General features: G+C 36.8%; 1 protein-coding gene across 1 annotated transcript in view; it reads right to left on the reverse strand.

The window, feature by feature from the left end:
- Window positions 1-23,871, reverse strand: part of ARSB (arylsulfatase B) — a 177,461-nt gene that overhangs the window by 69,488 nt on the left and 84,102 nt on the right. The window contains exon 6 of the mRNA XM_059916626.1: window positions 784-854. Within this exon, the coding sequence (XP_059772609.1) occupies window positions 784-854 (71 nt within the window). The remainder of the gene's footprint in view (window positions 1-783; window positions 855-23,871) is intronic.

Here is a 23,871-nt window from a genome sequence, read left to right on the forward strand (position 1 = left end):
AAAAGAGTAAGGAGAGCCTGAATGATGGGGTAGCAGTATGTCTAAAATGAGGGGATGTGAGCACCCAAGTGAATGAAGGGAGTATAGAGCACTGTTTTCTGCAGACAGTCTCACGATGAGGCCTTATGATGGAACCTGGGCAAAGGGCCTAATAGTTAAGGTTTTCCAGGCCCAAACTCATGACGTAGGGGCATCAGGGCCACTAGCATGGTATTTATACAGGACTATTACAACCTGTGGGGATGTGAAAGCACCACATGGCCTCTTTCCCTGCAGGAATTAATAGGGTTCCCTATGGGTTAATTTAGGCAGAAGGCAGAATCAAGCTAAACTGCAGCCTTGCCAGGGAAATCATGGGTTTAGGAGACCCAGCAGGTCTGGGCAGCACCTGACCAGCCTGATCAGATGATGTGATGGCTTATTTGACCTTGAGTTTTCTAGAAGGAGGCTCTGACACTCTCAGGTAAGAACAGGGCAACAACAGCATGACATTTACAGTTAGAAGGAGGCTCGGAGATCCCATGGGTTCTCCTTTTATAGATGGGAAAACTGAGTCATGGAGAGGGAAATGGCTTATAAGGTCATGTAAGCCATTAAGCAGCATTCACCCTTTGTGGCACCAAAGCCACAGTGAGATTGGTACAACAGGTGCCATGGAGAACTGTGTACCTTTATAGCAAACTCAAGTGGAGAAAGAGAATTAGGCTAGAGAGACACTAGATAATAAAACTGTCTTTGTGAGCCAACAGTATTTAAATTAGTAGCAATAAACAAGGTACTCACATGGTGAAACATCTACAAAGTTTGGATCGATATTGTGCAGCAGCTCCATTCTGGGGGACGGGCTTCCTTCACTAGAAAAGAATTTTTTAGAAAATGTTAATTTCCTCTCTCAAATGGGTATCAATGATTTTAATACTTCCTTTCCTCGTATTTACAGGAAATGACAAACCTGCCAGTTAACAACTTGGTCATGAATTCAGAGGCCTCCAAAATGTGTGGTTGTGCATCTTCAAGTAGTCATCACTTGTCTACATTGTCACAATGACTGAACGTTTACATAACAACTTCAAGGTCAAGCACGTGACAATTAAAAAAATGAGTCCTGTGACCCTTTGCAATAAATAATCTGGCTGTACTTAAACATGACCATTCGTTACAGTAGTGAAATGAGAACTCAAGTCATCCAGTGTAGACTTCATGCTGAACACTCACAGGGAAATGAAGAAAGAGCATCTGCCAAGATGGCAGCGTCCATATCACAGATGCAACATGCCTTTTAAATACTAGCCTGCATGAGAAAAACGAATGTCTTCCATGTCTAAATTTACAACGTGAAACTTGTATGTAATACAAATACATGTGAAATAGTTATACTTCTTTAAGATTTTTAAAAATTGTATGTGCAAATACAATCACAACCTACATTACTGTTGAAAAGAACTTGGAGATCAGTTAGTCCAACGCCCTCATGTTACAAATGAGAAAGGCCCATAGTAAGTTACTGGCCAAACAATGGGTAGTGGGTGTTTTTTAAAAATTGGGAGCATAAACATGACTAGATGTATGCCGGGTGTGCATGAGGCACCCATGTCATTTTGCTAGTATAGACTCAGCCTTATGGAAGAAGTTGTTAGATATAATTTCAATCGTTGGACTACTTGATAATCCAATAAAAGGTTGCAAAGTACTGTTAACACCATAGGATTTGCCCACATAGGAATAACCAATAAGGCCCCTGAAAATAAGAGGACATGTTTTCAGGTGGTTCAATGTCCACACCCCAAACTCACAGCTAGTTGTCTACAGCAGTGGCTTGGGATTTCAAGGACCCATAAATTTTCAAAAAATCTGGATTGTGACTGGCAACGTTGTATTTGCCAAGTAAGGAAATGTTAAAACAAAATTCATGAATTAAAAACAAAACCAAAAAACTTTCAACTACCATTACCATAAAATAAAGGTAATTTTAATAGCAACAAAAGGTAGGATGAATACAATCTCAGAATAAGTGACAGTCCTTTAAAGTGAATATGTTTAACTTCAGAATTCTATAAGATTTCCTTTTTCCTCTCTATTCCATAAAACCCACTAACTGGAGAGTGAGAGGGAAATATGCAGGGACGCCTCTACGCTGGGGGGCAGCACCATGGGGGGGGCAATGTTTCCCTGGACTCCTCAGTTTCTTCCTGAGGCATTTAACTAACTACCTGTATACCATGAGACTGTCAACCGGTCCAAAATGACAGGAACTAGGGTTTGATCCTGGAAGCTCTCAATGCAGGTAGGGATGATGAGCAAAGAAAATGGTGAATGAGAGAAAATCTTAACAGAATGATGATGATGGTGTCTAATTTGTGGGGTTAAAGACAAGCAAACAGAGATAAAATCTGGATGATAAAAATAGCAAGTAAGTCAGGAGGGGAAATCAGAATGAAAGCATTTTAAAGTCCTTGTATTGTTTGGAAGAGGGTAAAGCTGTTCATTAAATTTAGATTTAGCTAAGTAAAATTTGCATGTTAAAATTTTAAGGTAACTTAAAAACAAAGATAGGACTTTTCTGGACCACGGAAGAACAAAACAAAATTCATTCAATCCAAAAAAAAGGCAAGAAAGAAGGAGGAACCCCCAAATTTCTCATCTTTAAAAGCAGAGCTCACTGGAATACCCCCAAAGTATTAGGCATGGTTAAATAACACATATTTTTCTAATAACTTTTAAAGAAAGTTTATCTGTATATTATTCATTTATTTCATTTTTTCATTATTCAGAAGAGCCACAGATATTGCAAAATAAGGGAACTTAATAAGATGAGATGAATTTTGAACACTAAAGGTTGTGAGTAATCCCAGTGATGAATTATTTGCTGGGAAAAATCATCACAGGCAGAATCATCATGATGCAAATCATGATGAAAAAAACAAAAGCCAACCAACCTTCCTAAGTATGCTGTGATGCTATTTTTTAAAATGTACGAATCAGAATATTTTGACAAGGATGTGGTTGGAGATATATGCCAAGGAAATACAATAGAAGACAAGTGATTAAAACAATAACCAAACACCCTAGGGACTCCAAGTTATTAAATAAATCAAGAAAACCAAATGTACATTTAAGGGAACTGAATAAAGTATCAAAATCTTGGGTTACTCCACATCAAAATGTTAAAAGTTATTAAAATCCCTAGACAAGGTCATGTACCAATTCCCTGGAACTAGTCCTTTGGAAAGTGATGGATTTTAGAAATATCTCCAGGTGAATTTTTTTAAAAGAGGCATATATCCATGGGAAGGGAAGATGGTAATAATGGAAATATGGAAAAATATACACCAAACTGTTAGCTGGGATGGGGGAATGGGTGGGGTGAGACTACAAAAGACTTTTATTTTCTACAGTGCTTTATACAACTAGCATGCATTATTATTGTAATTAGGAAAAAGATTTTTTAAAGTATAGAACTTGTGAAAATTTCTATGCTTCCATAAAGACATTAAAAAGTATAACAAAGAGAAAACTCAGATATTTTACAGAGTTTGGGAGTTTAAAGACAGGAAAACTATCCAGAACTACAAGGTACATGCAGTATTTAAATGCATTAGTTGATTTTTGGAATTTAATTGCATGCTACCCACGTATGTGCTATCACATACTGATAATAACTGATCATGTAATTTCCCTCTCAGGAGTGTAGAAATTTCCCTGTATGTTTAAGATCAGGCTTGCCTTTAGCAAAAACAGTAATAGTTTTAGGGTCACTGGGTCCTCATGTCTCACCACTTAAGTCACTTCTTTTCATTTTGGTAAAGGGTTCAGAGCCTCAGTGCCTGAGATGGAGGGAATAAGAGGAAAGAGAGAGAGATGTTAGGGAGAAAGGAGGGAGGGAGAAAAGGGAGATGAGGAGGAGGAAGAAGAGGGAGAAGGAAAGAAGGGAGGAGAAGAGACTGTGGGTTTCCTTTAACAGTTACGCACCAAGTTAGCAGAGACTCACTAAAGCACTTAAACGCGCACACACACTACACACATCAACTCCGCGTGGCTAATTTCTGTGGAGACAAGGGCACAGTATAGTGATGCTGGAACAGAGAAGTGGACCCAAGTCACCTGGAGAAGAACATGTGCAGAATGAGGCTGGTGGGAGGGATGGGGAGGGTGCGGGATGAAATGAGAGATCGCAAAGGCCCGCTCTGCAAGCTTCATAGCTTTGCCTAGGGAATACTTTAGAGTATTTAAAGTGATTCTGCAAAGACCAGTTATGGGTAGAGAGGCACTGGTCATTACAAGGCGAGGCCCATTGTCGGTGAGGGGAACCCTTCAGGCCCAAATGACACACCCAGGAAGAACACCCCTGACTCAGCTCAGCTCCCACCGTCTGTAGGAATTCAATTTCCCCAGAACTGAGAAACTGGACACCGATACTGGGACAGTAGTACTCTGGTTATTGGGAAGGAATATCTACCACTGGCTTAATAAACACTTTTTAAAATATATATTAAAAGAAAGGAAAATTCAGTAAGTAGCCACATATTTTCCAGTGCAGTTTAAAAACAGTCTTCCCTTAAGAACTCACAGGGGCTTTCCTGGTGGCACAGTGGTTGAGAATCCGCCTGTCAATGCAGGGGACACGGGTTCAAGCCCTGGTCTGGGAAGATCCCACACGCCGCGGGGCAACTAAGCCCGTGCGCCACAACTACTGAGCCTGCGCGCTCAACTACTGAGCACATGTGCTGCAACTAATGAAGCCTGCCCGCCCGTGCTCCACAACAAGAGAAGCCACCGCAATGAGAAGCCCGCGCACCGCAACAAAGATTAGCCCCCGCTGGCCGCAACTAGAGAAAGCCCGTGCACAGCAATGAAGACCCAACGCAGCCATAAATAAATAAATAAATAAACAAATAAACAAATAAATAAAATGTCCTTAAAAAAAAAAACAGAACTCACAAACCATTGGCCACTTAAATTTGAGTAGTCTCTAATAATCATATAAAAGATCACACTCCTGTACCTCTTTTCTTCTTTTCACCATTAAATGTCCCCCAAACAGTATGTTTACATCAGTTATTCTCTTTGTCTCACATTAGAATCACCTGAGGAACTTCTAAAATCCAGATGCTGTACCTCATACCAGAAGCATCACTGGGGGTGGAACCCAGGCGTCAATATTTTTTTTGGACTCCCAGATGATTTCAACATTCAGCCAAGACTGAGAACCACTGACCTGGAACAGTGCTTCTCAAAATTTAGATCATTTGGGGATCTCATTAAACTGTAGATTCCGATTCACAGAGCCCGGGGGTGAGGGGAGCTCAGGAATCTACATTTTTAACAGGTTCCCAAGTGATACTGATGTTGCTGGTCTGAAGACCACACTTTGAGTAGTGAGACTGGGAAATCTACTAGAGTCTTCTTACCTCGGATCTGAACTCTTCTGGAGTTTCCTAAATCAGAAACTCATTTAGATTAGAGCTAATTTTAGAGCAATGATTCTCAACCTTGGCTACACAATGCCATCACCTGGGGAGCTTTAAAAAATACTGATGCTTGAGTTCCACCATAAGAGAGTGATCTCATTGATCTAGGTTCAGCCTAGGCATAAAGATTTATAAAAGTACCCAAGCTGATTTTTGTCAAATTAGCTTCACTGAAATATAACTTACAAACTATACAATTCATAATGTTTTCAAGGTGTATCTATTTTATAGCATGTATCAATACTTAATTCCTTTATATGGCTGAATAATATGTTATTGTATGTATGTATCACATTTTCTTTATCTACTCATTTGATGGACATTTGAGTTGTTTCTACATTTTTTGGCTATTATGAATAATGTTATTATGAATATTTATGTATAAGTTTTTGTATGGACATTTGTTTTCATTTCTCTTGGGTATATACCTAGGAGTAGACTTGGTACGTCATATGGTAACTTTATATTTAAACTTTTAAGGACCTGCTAATTTTACACTCCTACCAGCTATGTATGAGTATTCCAATTTCCCCACATCCTCTTATTAGTGACCCTTACGGATATCTATCTTTTTTATTATAGCCATCCTAGCTGATACAAAGTGGTATCTCATTGTGGTTTTGATTTACATTTTCCTTTTCATGTGCATATTGACCATGTGTATAACTTCTTTGGAGGAATGTCTATTCAGATCCAGTGCTCATTTGAAAAGTGGGCTATTTATCTTTTTATGATTGAGTTGCAAGAATTCTTAATACATTCTGCATGCAAATCCTGTATCAGATACATGATTTGTTAATATTTTCTCTGATTCTGTGGGTTGTTTTTTGCTTTCTTAATAGTATTATTTGCAGAAAAAAAGTTTAAAATTTTGGTTTAGTACAGCTTAACTATTTTTTCTTTTGTTGCTTTTGGTATTTTATCTAAGAAATAACTGCCTAATGCAAAGTCATAGAGATTTACTCTTATGCTTTCTTCTAAGATTGCTATGCTTTTAGCTCTTACATTTATGTCTATGATCCATTTTAAGTTAATTTTTGTGTATTCTGTGAGGTAGGAATCCAATTTCATTCTTTTGCATGTGAATATCTAGTTATCCCAGTAACATTTATTGAAAAGATTCTTCTTCCCAATTGAACTATCTTAGCATCCTTGTCAAAAATGCAGCTGATTCTCCAGATTTAAGAATGGGCAGAAGAACTGAATAGACATTTTTCCAAAGAGGAAATGCAGATGGCCACCAAGCACATTAAAAGATACTCAACATCACTAATTATTAAGGAAATGCAAATCAAAACCACAATGAGATATCACTTCACACCTGTCAGAATGGCTATCATCGAAAAGAACACAAATAACGAATGTTGGTGAGGATGTGAAGAAAAGGGAACCCTCATACACTTTTGGTGGGAATGTAAATTGGTGCAGCCACTGTGGAAAACAGTATGGAGGTTTCTCAAAAAACTAAAAATAGAAGTACCATACGACCCAGCAATTCCACTCCTGGATATATATCCAAAAAAATACTAATTCAAAAAGATGTATACACCCAATGTGACAGCAGCAAGTAACCACCAACAGATGAATGGATAAAGAAGATGTGGTGTGTATATATGTAATGAATACTATTCAGCTCTAAAAAAGAATGACATTTTGCCATTTGCAACAACATGGATGGACTTGGAGGGTATTATGCTAAGTGAAAAAAGTCAGACAGAGATAGAGAAACACTGTATGACATCACTTCTATATGGAATCTTAAAAAATGCAACACTTCAGCAAGTGGTGTTGGGAAAGCTGGACAGCTGCATGCAAATCAATGAAGTTAGAACACTCCCTCACATTATAGACAAAAATAAACTCAAAATGGCTTAAAGATTTAAATATAAGACATGACACCATAAAATTCCTGGAAGAGAATATAGGCAAAACATTTTCTGACATAAATCATACCAATGTTTTCTTAGGTCAGTCTCCCAAGGCAATAAAAATAAAAACAAAAAGAAACAAATGAGACCTAATCAAACTTATAAGCTTTTGCACAGCAAAGGAAACCATCAGCAAAATGAAAAGACAACCTACATTATGGGAGAAACTATTTGCAAATGATGCAACCAACAAGGGCTTAATTTCCAAAATATACAAACTCAATATATAATTCAATAACAAAAAACCAAACAACCCAATCAAAAAATGGCACAAGACCTAAATAGACATTTCTCCACAGAAGACGTACAAATGGCCGATAGGCATATGAAGATGCTCAACTTTGCTAGTTATCAGAGAAAAACAAATCAAAACCACAATGAGGCATCACATCACACTGGTCAGAATGGCCATCATTAAAAAGTCTACAAATAATAAATGCTGGAGAGGGTGTGGAGAAAAGGGAACCCTCCTACACTGTTGGTTAGAATGTAAATTGGTGCAGCCACTAAGGAGAACAGTATGGAGGTTCCTTAAAAAACTAAAAACAGAGTTGCCATATGATCCAGCAATCCCACTCCTGGGCATATATCCTGAAAAGATGAAAACTCTGATTCAAAAAGATAGCAGTCCAATGTTCATAGCAGCACTATTTACAATAGCCAAGACATGGAAGCAACCTAAATGTCCACTGACGGATGAATGGGTAAAGAAGATGTGGTATACATATCATATTTATATAATGTGGCATATATGCACATATATATATATATTTCACAATAGAATATTACTCAGCCATAAAAAAGATAATGCCATTTGCAGCAACATGGATGGACCTAGAGATTATCATACTAAGTGAAGTAAGACAAATATCTGATATCACTTATATGTGGAATCTAAAAAATTATACAAATGAATCTATATACAAAACAGAAACAGACTCACAGACATAGAAAACAAATTTATGGTTACCAAAGGGGAAATATGTAGGAAGGGATCAATTAGGAGTTTCGGATTATCAGATACAAACTACTATATATAAAATAGATAAATAATAAGGTCCTACTGTATAGCACAGGGAACTACATGCAATATCTTGTAATAACCTATAATGGAAAATAATCTGAAAAAGAAAATCTATCTATCTATATATCTATCTATCTATAGATAGATAGATATATAACTGAATCACTTTGCTGTACACCAGAAACTAATACAACATTGTAAATCAACTATACTTCAATTAAAAAATAAAAAAAATACAACAAACTAGTGAATACAACAAAAAAGGAGTGGACTGACAGATATAGAGAACAAACTAGCAGCTACCAGTGGGGAGAGGGAAGCAGGGAGGGGCAATATAGGAGTAGGGGATTAAGAGGTACAAACTATTATGTATAAAATACGCTATAAGGATATATTGTACAACAATATATAGCCAATATTTTATAATGACCATAAATGGAGTATAATCTTTAAAAATTGTGAATCACTATAGTATACACTTGTAACTTATACTGCCCAGCAACTGTACTTCAATAACAAACATACACACACACAAATGCAGCTGATTCTAACACACAGCTTAGGATGAGGATCGCTAATTTGAAGGCTTGCTGTAGAAGGTCACCATATTTGATTGTATGTTCTAAATTCTTGATTTTTTTTTCTGTAGAGCAAAAGATGGGTGCTAAGCTTTTAGGGTGCTTAAGTAATGAGTCCATATATAACGATAATGACTTCCTCCTGAAAGGAAGTCAGTGCGCCAGAAAATACCTTAAGAAATCTATTGACAACTTCCTACATTCACTTTCTTTATATGTCCCTGTATAAGTACCTTGAACACGAACTTTTAGCAGATGATACAATTTCTTCCTCAAAGGTGTGTGTACCAAAGTGAGCTAGAGGGAAAAAAAAGTGTTTTCTATATTCATAACACTTTTCAGCAATATCAACTGTGTGATCATCACAATCTTGTAGAATAAACAGTGGCCTCGTGAAGCTCATAAAATGTTCATGGGATTGATTATTGCTATATTATAGTGTGTTAACTTTTACCTTCTATATGTATCTATGTATTTACAGGTAATGCTACAATTATTGTGGCATTTCATGATTCTTTTGTATATCATACTGTTCCAAAGTTTCATTTCCACACAACTGAAGCACTAGAAAGTGGACAATGTCAATTGCTTCAACAGTTTATGGTCTTTTTTCCCACCAATTCCAAAGGCCTCACTCTTTCACATGCAGCCCTGCACTGTCTTTAAGAGCATAACCTTTCAGGGTCTGCATCTCAACTCCACAAGGTTATATAAACTTGAGCCTTGTTTTTCTCTCTAGCATAAGGTGGATAAAAAACAGCTACATACAGTGCTGTTATGAGAATTAAATGGGGAAATGTATGTAAAGTGCTTGGGTTACATACTAAGTGCTAAATAAGCTGATAGCTTAAAAACAATGACAATTTTGCAACCTTTTGTTGCAAAATTCGGATCCTGACTCTGTAAACATGGAAAGAATATAATCACGGATACAAGACTACAACCTAGATACAGATACAAGAATAATATGTAGATAAAATGGAACATTAATATTCCTATCCATCCCTCTTGCTGGCAAGAGTTCCCGTTATGAAATACACTGGTGTAGCTATAACTTTTATTTCCAAGATGTATTACGATATTCTCTTCCATGTGAGGGTCTCTTTTTAGAAAAGTATCAGTGCCAAATACAGCCAAGTCACACAGTCCACTCACGAACTGCACATAAAAAAGATACATTGCAATCTGTTATCTATGAATTTCCCCTATTTTTTGGATTAAGCATATGGTATAGTTTAGCTGTATGAGCAATACTATCTTCATTAGACTGTTGATTCCACTTGCAAAATGTCAATCTCTAAATAATGACTGATTATGTTCATGGAAAATGATTTTTCAATAATCACACAAGTTCATGAAATGCCCTGGTTTTATTATGGCAAGGTAATGGGTGTTTTTTTTTTTTTTTTTTTTTTTTTTTTTTTTTTTTTTAAATTATTTATTTATTTATTTAATTTATTTATGGCTGTGTTGGGTCTTCGTTTCTGCGCGAGGGCCTTCTCCAGTTGCGGCAAGTGGGGGCCACTCTTCATCACAGCGCGCGGGCCTCTCACTATGGCAGCCTCTCTTGTTGCGGAGCACAGGCTCCAGACGCGCAGGCTCAGCAATTGTGGCTCACGGGCCCAGTTGCTCCGCGGCATGTGGGATCTTCCCGGACCGGGGCTTGAACCCGTGTGCTCTGCATTGGCAGGCAGACTCTCAACCACTGCGCCACCAGGGAAGCCCGTAATGGGTGTTTTTATTAGGGCAAAACTCTGGGCTCCAGGCTGATAGGAATGAAGCCGAGCCCTCTAATCAGCTTCTTTAACGTAGGCACCTAGGGAACTGTTCAGAGACCCTTCCTTCCTGCAATGTTCACTACCCACCCTGGCGTACATTAATGGTCATGGCAGTAAGAACCATGGCGGTAAGAATTATGCAACAAAAAAGAACCGTAAGATGTTCACATTGACCACTTAACGCAGAGACCTACCTCTAAACCAGTGAAATGGGCTTGTCTCATGCACGTTCATAAAAACCAAACTGGAGTAATAAGGAGGGGGGGGAGAGTGTTTGTTTTGGCCAAGCTAGTTAGAATAATAGTAGCTAGAATTTAGAGAGCATGTATTATGTACCACACACCATTTCAAATGTTTTGCATGTACTATCTCACTTAATCCTCAACATTATGACGTAGATACACCTTGGCACAGAGCAGTTGAGTGACTTACAAGATAACCTGTTTGAGCAGGTGACAGAATTGGGTTTGGAACTCAGGCAAACTCCTGAATTCCCCACTCCTAACCACTATGCTAAATTGCCTCCTTGGTCAAATGTAGACATGGCCTCAGTATCTTTTTAAATGTATAATGTTTCCATTTGTTTAGCTTATTTTTTCTTTTTTAAAAATTATTTATTTTTGGCTACATTGGGTCTTCGTTGCTTCGTTGCGCATGGGTTTTCTCTAGTTGCAGCGAGTGGGGGCTACTCTTGGTTGTGATGCGCGGGCTTCTCATTGTAGTGGCTTCTCTTTGTTGCAGAGCATGGGCTCTAGGCGCACGGGCTTCAGTAGTTGTGGCGTGCAGGCTCAGTAGTTGTGGCTCACAGGCTCTAGAGCGCAGGCTCAGTAGTTGTGGTGCACAGGCTTAGTTGCTCCGCGGCATGTGGGATCTTCCCGGACAAGGGCTTGAACCCGTGTCCCCGGCATTGGTAGGTGGATTCTTAACCAGTGCGCCACCAGGGAAGTCCCCGTTCAGCTTATTTTTAAGGCTGAATTAACAAATATCTCTATTCACTTCAAATGCCTCTATTAACGAAAGAGTTAATCATTTTTCTCCATCCTCTTCTCTTAAAGACTTACATAAAATGATACATAGTTAATTGTCTCTGATGCCATTTCAGTATTCAATTCTAATTTACCCAAATTTCACGTTTTCTGGGTTAGTTTTTTTAAAAAAGGGGGCAAGGATGCACTGATCAGTAACTAGTTTCCAATATGCTATAAATATTTTCTAAAAGTCTACAGTTTCAGACACTGAGATCACAGCACTGTCCACTTATAAATAGAGTTTCCAGTTTTTGACTTTCATTTTCCAACTAGTTGAAGGGTGGGGCAGTAAAACATTTCCCATAAATAAATGAAGTACTATGATACTCCACACTTCTTTTACCACTAGCTGCTGACCATCTGTCATAAAAAAAGACACACCCTGGAAGGCAGTATCAAATTTTTAGAAACAGAAGTAGCCATGGCACTATTTCCTGAGATGAAATTTTGAGGAAAAAAAAAGTTACTGACTAAAAAATTCAAGAAACACCCACAGGGTAACATCCACCCTGTTTACCTTTTGTAAGCATCATCCTTATCATCTTCCCCTCACGCTACTGAGTTGCTACTATGTTCCAGGCACTGTGCTAAGTGTCTCATACATATTCTTTCAGTACATCTTCACACAAGTGCCTATGAGGTGGGCATCACTAATGTTACATTCTACGCATGAGGAAACTGATACTTAAGAATTGTAAAGTAACTTTCCCAAGATCATACAAGTAATAAAGGGAAGAGACCAGATTTGAACCAGATCTAACCACAGACTTCACATTTTCAACCATTACACTAGTGAAATTCCCCACAGGACTTATTTTCTTCGTTATGTGGGTGAAGGTGATATTGGGTTTGTGTGAATTCCATGCTCCTTCAAAAGCCATTTTAACATGCAAACATTACCACGAATAAAGTGTTTAGCCAAGGAAATTATAAACTTTTGACTAAATTTGGTGAGGAAATACGTAACTTAAATTCATCTGATGTAAGAGTTTTAGATGAGGAGAGAAATTTTTCATGTACATTTTTATTAAGGAATCATTAAATGTTTAAAGTAGGCTACTTGAGAAATATGTAATATTATTAGTAACTGAATCACACCCTTATTACAATCTTTTCCCATTCATTACTAAAAAATAATTGGTAGGACTTCTGGGTTAGTATCAGGGCAAATCAGCAGAATCTAATGTGCCTTTTTTCCAATTTCCATTATAATATCTGTGAAGAATTACAAAAAGATGAAAACTGGCAACAGTGTTGGAAACTAAAGAGAAGACCAGATGCCAAAGTCTTGAGGGGATTTTCACTAATGTCAATGCTGAAGAGATTAACAACATATTCTTGGATTCTAACATAAGAATCAAAACCCAGTACGAAAGAAAATCGAAAAAGATGGATTCACTTTGTCTACCTCTAGCTATAGAACTCAGGAGCCGCACTAAACCAAAAGTGGGCAGTGATCTCCTCTTAGCTGTCTTCCAGAGGTAGCCCATCATGCCTTTCCTCTCTCACTGCCAGTTTCTTCCCTCTCTATGTCCCTCTGGAAAGCAAACACCAGACCAACCTGGGAGGAAACAGAAGAAACTAGACAGATGTATCACATCCGAGAACGTGATGCAGCCAGACAGAAAATGTCTGCAACAACCCTCAGAGCACTACATAACTATGGATATAGTGTAGAAGCTCTTTTGTCAAAAAGGGTAAAGTAGGGAATCAAAAAAATAACATCATTTCTTAAACATTTTTTTTCCTTTTTTTAAAATTGAAGTATAGTTGATTTACAATATCATGTTAGTTTCAGGTATATAGCACAGTGATTCAGCCATATATATATATATATATATATATATATGGCTGAATATATACATATACATATATGAATATACATATATATATATTCAGCCATATATATATATATATATATATATATATATATATATATATATATGTGTGTGTGTATGTTCCACTTCAGATTCTTTTCCCTTATAGGTTATTACAAAATATTGTGTATAGTTCCCTGTGCTACACAGTAGGAAACATTTTGCTTTAACTTAAAATATATATATATATGTATATTTACTTGACTGCAGTGACTACACAAATAGACTTTGAATGCAGGGCTACTGGTTGGTGTTCCCTATCATCTTTATTTCATAAGCCATTTTTATAATGTTCCATCTCCAGTTTCTAGTGCTGTTTTTCTTACACTGGAGCAAAAGCTGAAGAACATGTGAATTTCCAGATTTCCATAGAATAATGGTGGTCATCTACATTTGAATCTCTCCACACGCTTCCCTTAAAAAATGTACTGAAAAGGAAAGAAAGTCAAGTCACCCAACACCCAAGCCTACAACATGAGCAGGAGAGAGAACATATTTAAACCTGGATGGACATGAGGAAATAACCATCTAAGACCTGAAGGGTCAGTGCCAGTGCCCACACTAGGGAAGAGTCAGGCTGGGATCATGCCAAAAAGGGTGCAGGGTACAAGAGGGGAAGGTACTCAGATCATGTCTCATTAAATAAACCCAGAAAGAGGGCCCCACCCTGAGTGACCAAAGATCTGGTACCTGGGGGACTGGATGACTGGCTACCGGGAGTCATAACAAAGTGGCTTGGAAAATGTGCAGGATCAGAGTGGCAGCCCCGGGCAGGTGCCAATTCTGAGAGAGGCAGTTGAAGAACAGGTGTCTTTTGGAAGATGGATGGGAAAGGGAAAGGAGGCAGAGGCAAAAGATCATGGTCCTCCTGTAATGACATAGTATCTATCATAGAATCATAAGAAGGTGGACCAGAAAGAAAGGGGCAGCATTTACTAAAGAAAGTGTACTTCACTGGAGCAACATAAGAAGGGGCTCTTGAACTAGGAAATAAATTAAACTATCCAAATCCCACCCCCACAGATCACCTGCTATCGTGAGTCCAGGAAAAGCTAACATACATAAACATGACAGAAAGAGCTCAGCATCTAAACAAAATTACCATAGAAATTTAAAAAAATAGCAAATGAGAATTCAAAATTTTGACAAATGAAAATATTCTCGCATATGGAAAAAAAGTCACAAAGCAGAAGAAAACATTTACATAATATTTCAACATGAATTAAATATAACTAAATCAGCAAATGCTGATATTAAAAAAAGTTACCATGAATCAAACATTTAAAAACTCAGACACCGAACTAGGGGAAGAAACTGAAAGAAAAAACAAAATCTCAGAAATGAAGGGACATTATATATAACTAAAAGTATATGAAAGCATATAGAGAATGAAAATGAAAAGAGAGAAGCTAATTAATTCAAAATAAGGGGAAAAAAGAAGTGAAAATTATCAGAAAGGAACTGAAAGAGGCAAAAGATATGCAAACAAGGTTCAATAATATCTGTAATTGGAGTCCCTGAAAAAGAAACACAATAGAATGTCAATTTAAAACTATAATTAAAATAAACTCTGAAATAAAAGACCTGAGTGTACCCTACTGTGCATCTAGGAACCTGACCCAGTTTGGTCACTTTTGAGACATATCTAGTAAAAAAGTCTTAGACTTTAAATAATAAGAGTGATAATAAAAATCTTTCAGACCTCCAGAGACCTGGTCTGGGAAGATCCCACATGCCGGGGAGCAACTAAGCCTGTGTGCCACAACTACTGAGCCTGCACTCTAGAGCCCGCGAGCCACAACTACTTAGCCCATGTGCCATAACTACTGAAGCCCATGCACCTAGAGCCCGTGTTCCGCAACAAAAGAAGCCACCTCAATGAGAAGCCCGCACAGTGCAATGAAGATTAGCCCCCGCTCACCGCAACTAGAGAAAGCCCGCATGCAGCAATGAAGACCCAACACAGCCAAAAATAAATAAATAAAGTAAATAAATGTATAAAAAAAAAAAGAAAGAAGATCACAGTAACATTAAATTTATAAACAGCAACATACAAAACAAGTATACAGTGGGGTAACATTTTCTAGAAACTCAAGGAAGGGAAAATATGAGACAAGGATTTTATATCAGTTGAACTGCTTTGCTATTATCAAAATTGTAGGAATGGTTTTAATATATGGGCAAAAATCCAAAGAATCCTGAGAAATCTACTAAAGAATGAATTCCTCCAACTAAGAGATAATTGAGAACACTTTACAAATGGACAAGTGGTTAGCACAGAATATATTATTATAGATCTAAGACAAAAACAAACTTGTGGACAAGGATAGAAGAACAGCATTATATATTATATGCTCTGACAAAGTAGAAATAATAGAACTAAAAATAAAACTGAAAGAGAAAGGCAAGAGAAAGGGTAAAATTGAATAAGTTGTTGATTTCCTTATAGGTAATAAGTGGGAGTCGAAGATGACATTTAAAGCTGACAAACCAAATAGCAGAACCTAAAAAGGGACTAGAGAATTATATAAAGATATTAGTATAATGATGACACTAGAATAAACTATACATTGTTCTAAATATTAAAAGAACCAACATAAGATCGAAGATAAAAAATAAATATAACATAGAAGGATTGAAATAATAAAAAGTATGTCCTCTGACAACAACAGAATTAAACTAGAAATCAATAATCTAACAGAGAAAACCTGAAATATTTGGAAAATAAACAACACACTTCTAAACACATGGGTCAAAGAAGAAATCACCATTTGCACTATTTCCACCATTATTCTTAACAATAATTTTGACATAAATTCTACCTTGTCAGATATACCAAGATTGTAATCTCAGCTTTCTCTGTGTTTGCAGGTAAACTTGGTACACTTTGCTGTAAAGGTACTTACCAGAAGACAATAAAGTAGTGTCTATAGAATCATAAGGAGAAAAGATTTGACAAGAATTCTTTGTCAAATTATTATTTTTGTTTGAAGGTAATAGAAAGATATTCTTCCATATGCAAAGATTTTTTTAAAAAGCCTTATCATTTATGTGCCTCTATGAAAATTAAAGTATTAACCAACTGATCAAAAGATTAATTAAAATTAGGAACTGAGAATGTGAAAGTTAAGGAGTATTTGTAATATAAAAAGTAATTAACATATAGATCAGCATACATACTTTCTCTATATGTGATTACAAAGTTGAATGCAGAAGAAAAACTCTTTAGAAGAGTTATAAGATTTACAATATTATATTTCAGAAAGCTGGGTCTATGATCCCAGATTGAATTAAAAAGCACTTGAAAGTAGAAAATAAACAGGAAAATATCGATCAAAAAAGTAAAGGCACAATAAAATTTTCTTTGGGTATTTCTGCTTCCAGCCAAGATGGAGTAACAGGCAGACTGGATTTACCCTCCTACCTAAAACAACCTAAAGGGAAACAGACAGAATATATGAAACAACAGTTTTCAAAAGATGAGATATCAGGCAAAGGACAGTGATCCCTGAGTGACAGGAAACAAAGGAGGTGAGTCTTATTATTGCCTTAGCTTACTACCTTGAGAATAATAAGATTCTAAGCCCTGGTACAGGGATGGGGAACTGAGGCATAACCCAGTGGACTCCCTGATTTGAGAGCTGAGGACCCAGGGAGACCCAGGGAGCTAGAGTTGATAGGATACAGTACCAGAGAAGAGAAAGTTGCACAGAAAGAGAACCCTGGAGATTTGCAGAGAGCCCCCTTAGAATATTTAGCTGAGCACTGATCAGACGTATGTAAGAGAACTACCCAAAACTAGGGAAAGAACCATCTGAAAGGATTAAAGGGACCAGTGCCCAACATTCACATGGAGTTGGGAAAAATAGTATCTGTTCCCATCAGCCAGATTGGAAAAACTTAAAATTCACAGGGCACTTGGTAGATTACTAGGGAGGTTTTGACTCAGCAGTGAAGAATAGGTAGCCCTAGACTGGACACTGCTCTGGACCTGCCTAATAAATCATAAATGCAATACCCAGAAGGCTCAAAGTGTTCTCAACTAATTTAACTTCATCTCAGAACAAAGCAAGATGAGTTATAACAATAAATAAATATCCAAGAAGGTAAAACGTACAATGCCTGGCATCAAATCAAAGATTAAAAGTCATGGAAACATGACCCATAATGAGGTAACCATTCGATCACAACCAACCCAGAATTGACATAGATGTTGGAATTAGCAGAGGACATTAAAACAGTTATTATAAACTATATTCTGTATGTTTAGAATGTTGGATATAAAAAAGATATGAAAGATCCAAATTGGACTTCTACAAGTGAAAACCTAGAATATGTGAGATGAAAAACATACTGGATGGAGGCAAAACATTCTTGGACATAAATCATAGCAGTTATTTTCTTAGCTCTGTCTCCCAAGGCAAAAGAAATAAAAGCAAAAATAAACAAATGGGACCTAATCAAACTTAAAAGCAAAGGAAATCGTCAACAAAATGAAAAGACAATCTGCAGAATGGGAGAAAATATTTGCACATGATGCAACTGATGAGGGGTTAATATCCAAAATATAAAAACAGCTCATACAACTCAATATCAAAAAAACAAACAACCTAATCAAAAAATGGGCAGAAGACCTAAATAGACATTTCTCCAAAGAAGACGGACAGATGGCCAAAAGGCACATGAAAAGATGTTCAACATCGCTAATTATTAGAGAAATGCAAATAAAAACACAATGAGGTATCACCTCACACTGGTCAGAATGGCTATCATGAAAAAGCCTACGAATAATAAATGGTGGTTCCCCTTTCTGGGAACCCTCCTACACTGTTGGTGGGAAAGTAGACTGGTGCAGCTACTGTGGAAAACAATATGGAGGTTCCTTAAAAAACTAAAAGTAGAGCTACCATATGATTCAGCAATCCCACTCCTGGGCATATATGCTGAAAAGGTGAAAACTCTAATTCAAAAAGATACATGAAGCCCAATGTTCACAGCAGCACTATTCATAGTAGCCAAGACATGGAAACAACCCAAGTGGCCATCGACAGATGATTGGTTTAAGAAGGTGTGGTATATGTATACAATGGAATATTACTTAGCTGTAAAATAGAATGAGTAATGCCATTTGCAGCAATATGGATGGACCTAGAGAATATCATACTAAGTGAAGTAAGCCAGACAGGGAAAGACAAATATTATGTGATATTGCTTATATGTGGAATCTAAAAAATAATACAAATGAATTTATATACAAAACAGAAACAGACTCAGAGACATGGAAAACAAATTTATGGTTACCAAAGGGAAGGGAGGGGGCGAGGGATAAATTAGGAGTATGGGATTAACAGATACAAACTACTCTACATAAAACAGATAAGCAACAAGGATTTACTGCATAACCCAGGGAACTATATTCAATATCTTGTAATAACCTATAATGGAAAATAATCTGAAAAAATATGAATATATAACTGAATCACTTTGCTGTACACCAGAAACTAACACAATATTGTAAATCAAGTGTATTTTAATTTAAATAAATAAGTGATATTATAAGTTCTGAATATTTTCAATTGCATGATTTATAAGATTATTGATGACTAGTACAAGATTCATAAATATTAAGCTAATAACTGCATTCAAATATTTTAAATGTACAAAATTCATGAATCCTTTAAAAAAAACTATACATCAAAGGACATATTCATTAGAATGAAAAGGCAATCTACAGAATGGGAGAAAATATTTGCTAACCATATATATATATATATATATATATATATATATATATATATATATATATATATATATAAAATAAGGAGTTAATATCCAGAATATATAAAGAACTCCTGCAACTCAACAACACAAAAAACCAAACAATCTCATTTAAAAATGGATGTTTGTTTTTTTGATATTGAGCTGCATGTAAATTTTGGAGATTAATCCTTTGTCAGTTGCTTCATTTGCAAATATTTTCTCCTATTCTGAGGGTTGTCTTTTCATCTTGTTTATGGTTTCCTTTGCTGGGCAAAAGCTTTTAAGTTTCATTAGGTCCTATTTGTTTATTTTTGTTTTTATTTCCATTTCTCTAGGAAGTGGGTCAAAAAGGATCTTGCTGGGATTTATGTCATAGAATGTTCTGCCTATGTTTTCCTCTAAGAGTTTGATAGTGTCTGGCCTTACATTTAGGTCTTTAATCCATTTTGAGTTTATTTTTGTGTATGGTGTTAGGGAATGTTCTAATTTCATTCTTTTACATGTAGCTGTCCAGTTTTCCCAGCACCACTCATTGAAGAGGCTGTCTTTTCTCCACTGTATATTCTTGCCTCCTTTATCAAAGATAAGGTGACCACATGTGTGTGGGTTTATCTCTGGGCTTTCTATCCTGTTCCATTGATCTATATTTCTGTTTTTGTGCCAGTACCATACTGTCTTGATTACTGTAGCTTTGTAGTATAGCCTGAAGTCAGGGAGCCTGATTCCTCCAGCTCTGTTTTTCTTTCTCAAGATTGCTTTGGCTATTCGGGGTCTTTTGTGTTTCCATACAAATTGTGGAACCCTCTTGCACTGTTGGTGGGAATGTAAATTGATCCAGCCACTACGGAGAACAGTATGGAGGTTCCTTAAAAAACTAAAAATAGAACTACCATACGACCCAGCAATCCCACTACTGGGCATTTACCCTGAGAAAACCATAATTCAAAAAGAATCATGTACCAAAATGTTCACTGCAGCTCTATTTACAATAGCCAGGACATGGAAGCAACCTAAATGTCCATCAACAGATGAATGGATAAAGAAGATGTGGCACATATATACAATGGAATATTACTCAGCCATAAAAAGAAACGAAATTGAGTTATTTGTAGTGAGGTGGATGGACCTAGAGTCTGTCATACAGAGTGAAGTAAGTCAGAAAGAGAAAAACAAATACCATATGCTAACACATACATATGGAATCTAAAAAAAAAAAAAAGAGAGAGAAAAAAAAAGGTCATGAAGAACCTAGGGACAAGATGGGAATAAAGACACAGACTTACTAGAGAATGGACTTGAGGATACGGGGAGGGGGAAGGGTAAGCTGGGACAAAGTGAAAGAGTGGCATGGACATATATACACTACCAAATGTAAAATAGATAGCTAGTGGGAAGCAGCCACATAGCACAGGGAGATCAGCTCAGTGCTTTGTGACTACCTAGAGGGGTGGGATAGCGAGGGTGGGAGGGAGGGAGATGCAAGAGGGAAGAGATATGGGGACATATGTATATGTATAACTGATTCACTTTGTTATAAAGCAGAAACTAACACACCATTGTAAAGCAATTATACTCCAATAAAGATGTTAAGAAAAAAGAAAAGAAAAAAAAAATAGATGAAGGACTCAAGTAGATATTTCTCCAAAGAAGATATACACAAATGGCCTGCGAACACATGAAAAGATGCTCAACATCCCTAAATACAAGGGAAATGCAAATCAAAACCACAATGAGGTATCACTTCACATCCAATAGAATGGCTACTATCAAATTTTTTTTAAAGGGAAGGAAAGAATCAGTGCTGGTGAGGATGAAGAGAAACTGGAACTCTTGCACATTGTTGGTGAGAATATAAAATGGTACAGCCACCAGGCCAAACAGTACAGCAGTTCTTCAAAAAATTAGAAATAGAATTACCATATGATGCAGCAATTCCACTTCTAGGTATATAACTAAAAGAACAGAAAGCAGGGTCTCAAAGAGAGTTTTGTACACCTATGTTCATAGCAGCATTATTCACAATAGTCAAAGGTGGAAACAACACAACTGTCCAACAATGGATGAATGGATAAACAAAATGTGGTATATACATAAATGGAATATTAATCAGCCTTAAAAAAGGAAGGAAATTCTGATACATGCTACATGAATGAACCTTGAGGATTCTATGGTAAATGAAATAAGCCAGTCACAAAAAGACAAATACTGTAGGATTTCATTTGTATGAGGTATCTGCAGTAGTCAAATTTATAGGGACAGAAAGTAGAAGGGTGGTTGTCAGAGGCTGGGGGGAGGGGAAAGTAGAGAACTGTTGTTTAATAAATATAGAGCTTTAGTTCTGCAAGATATAAAAATTTCTGGAGATTAGTTATACAACAATGTGAATACACTTAACACTACTGAACTGTACACTTAAAAATGGCTAAGACAGTAAATTTTGTTATGTGTATTTTATCACATTTAAAAATAGATTAAAAAAAGAAAAATATACTGGATGGAATTAATAGAAGATTAGGAATCGAGAAAAAAATTAATAATCTTGAAGGCATGCTAACAGAATCTATCCAAAATGAAATACGTAGAGAAAAAATAATTAAAAAAAAAAAACAACGAAAAGAACATCAGCAAGCAGAGGGCAACTTTAAGTGTCCAGGTGAGAAGACTAAAAATCTCCATTCTTCCCAAATTAATTTTCATGGTTAATCTCATTTAATTTTTAAGAAGCTTTTCTTTTAATGAAATAATTCCAGAGTTCATCAGAAAAAATTAAAAAGTGGGACTTGTCAAGGAAATTTTGTAAAGGAAATACAATGGGGAGGTGAATAGCTATTTCTGCCAGGTATTTAAATATACTCTAAAAGGCATGTTTACAACAGATTACAGATTACAACAGTGAGGTGCTAACACAAGAACAGCTAAGTCAGTGGACTAAAATAGATGGCACCAAGACAGATCATAGCACTAATAAGAACTTAGAACATAAAGTGGTACTGCAAATCAGTGAAAAAGGAAATATTCGATAATAATAATAATGAAATTATTATTCAATAATAATTACTCAAAAATCAGTCTGGGTTGTCTTGGTAATATTTGAAATAAAGCATCATTTTAGTTCAGAGGTTCTTAAACTTTGGCTCATTAAGAATTATACTTCATTGGGCTTCATGGTATCTGTGAAAATGGGGTGAAAAGTGACTTATCTTTCCTTCAAAATTCCTCTTGAAACTGAATCCATAGGTGGGGAAAGTCTTTATAGTTTCATACTAAGTTTTTAAGATATTTCACATCATCAGGTAATATTTGATTGTCACCACTGTCATGTTTTTTTAAATAATTAATTAATTAATTAATTAATTTTTGGCTGTGTTGGGTCTTCGTTGCTGTACCCGGGCTTTCTCTAGTTGCAGCAAGCGGGGGCTACTCTTCATTGCAGTGCGTGGGCTTCTCATTGTGGTGGCTTCACTTTTTGCGGAGCACGGGCTCTAGGCGCGCGAGCTTCAGTAGTTGTGGCACACAGGCTCAGTAGTTGTGGCTCGTGGGCTCTAGAGCACAGGCTCAGTAGTTGTGGTGCACGGGTTTAGTTGCTCCGCGGCATGTGGTATCTTCCCGGACCAAGGCTCGAACCCGTGTGCCCTGCATTGGCAGGCGGATTTTTAACCACTACGCCACCAGGGAAGTCCCCACTGTGATGTTATAACATCTAGAAGAGTTTCCCATTAATAAGAAAGGAAAAACATTCCTACCATTATGATTAGGGGTTCTGCTTTGGTTATATAAATTTAATGAAATATAAAGTAAGTTTAAAAATCCTTCGAAGTGTCTTGAAACAACCTATAGGCTGCTTATCAAGTTGAAAAGCAGAGAAACTATACAGAATCAGAAAGAACTTGGAGAAGCCATGTTCCCTAGAATTGACAAACATGTTCTGTGGCTACGAACAGGTGAAAAACTGAAGCAGTCAAGGAACTCAGATTGCAAAGAATGTCACCCACTCCAGAATGGCTATTTCTTCTAAAATTTAATATTTTGGAGCAGACCTAAGAGGAATTGATAACTACACGACTAGTGAAACGGATGCTCTCAGCATAGCCGACTCTGTTACTGCCATTTCCGGCATTCCTATTTCATGAGACCTTTTTGAAATTTTCAGAAACTACCATCATCTTGAAAATGGTATTTCCAAGTAAACATCTTACTGAAAAAAAGGTCGAGAACTCTGGGCATAGACTGAGAATCCAACATTTGGCTGTCCATTTGTTTATACTGCTTTGGAAGAGAAGCTCCTGACGTCAATGTGACTGGTTGCTTTCTGCATCGGCCGGCATGGGTGCCAAATGCTCTGCCGCTGGTACTGAATGAACGCTTGCCTAGTGCTGTGAGGAGCATCAACTTCATCGGGACAGTGGGGGCTGAATCATTGCTTTCAGGAT

This window comes from Balaenoptera ricei, chromosome 3 (genome assembly GCF_028023285.1).
Source record: "Balaenoptera ricei isolate mBalRic1 chromosome 3, mBalRic1.hap2, whole genome shotgun sequence".
Lineage (NCBI taxonomy): Eukaryota > Metazoa > Chordata > Mammalia > Artiodactyla > Balaenopteridae > Balaenoptera > Balaenoptera ricei.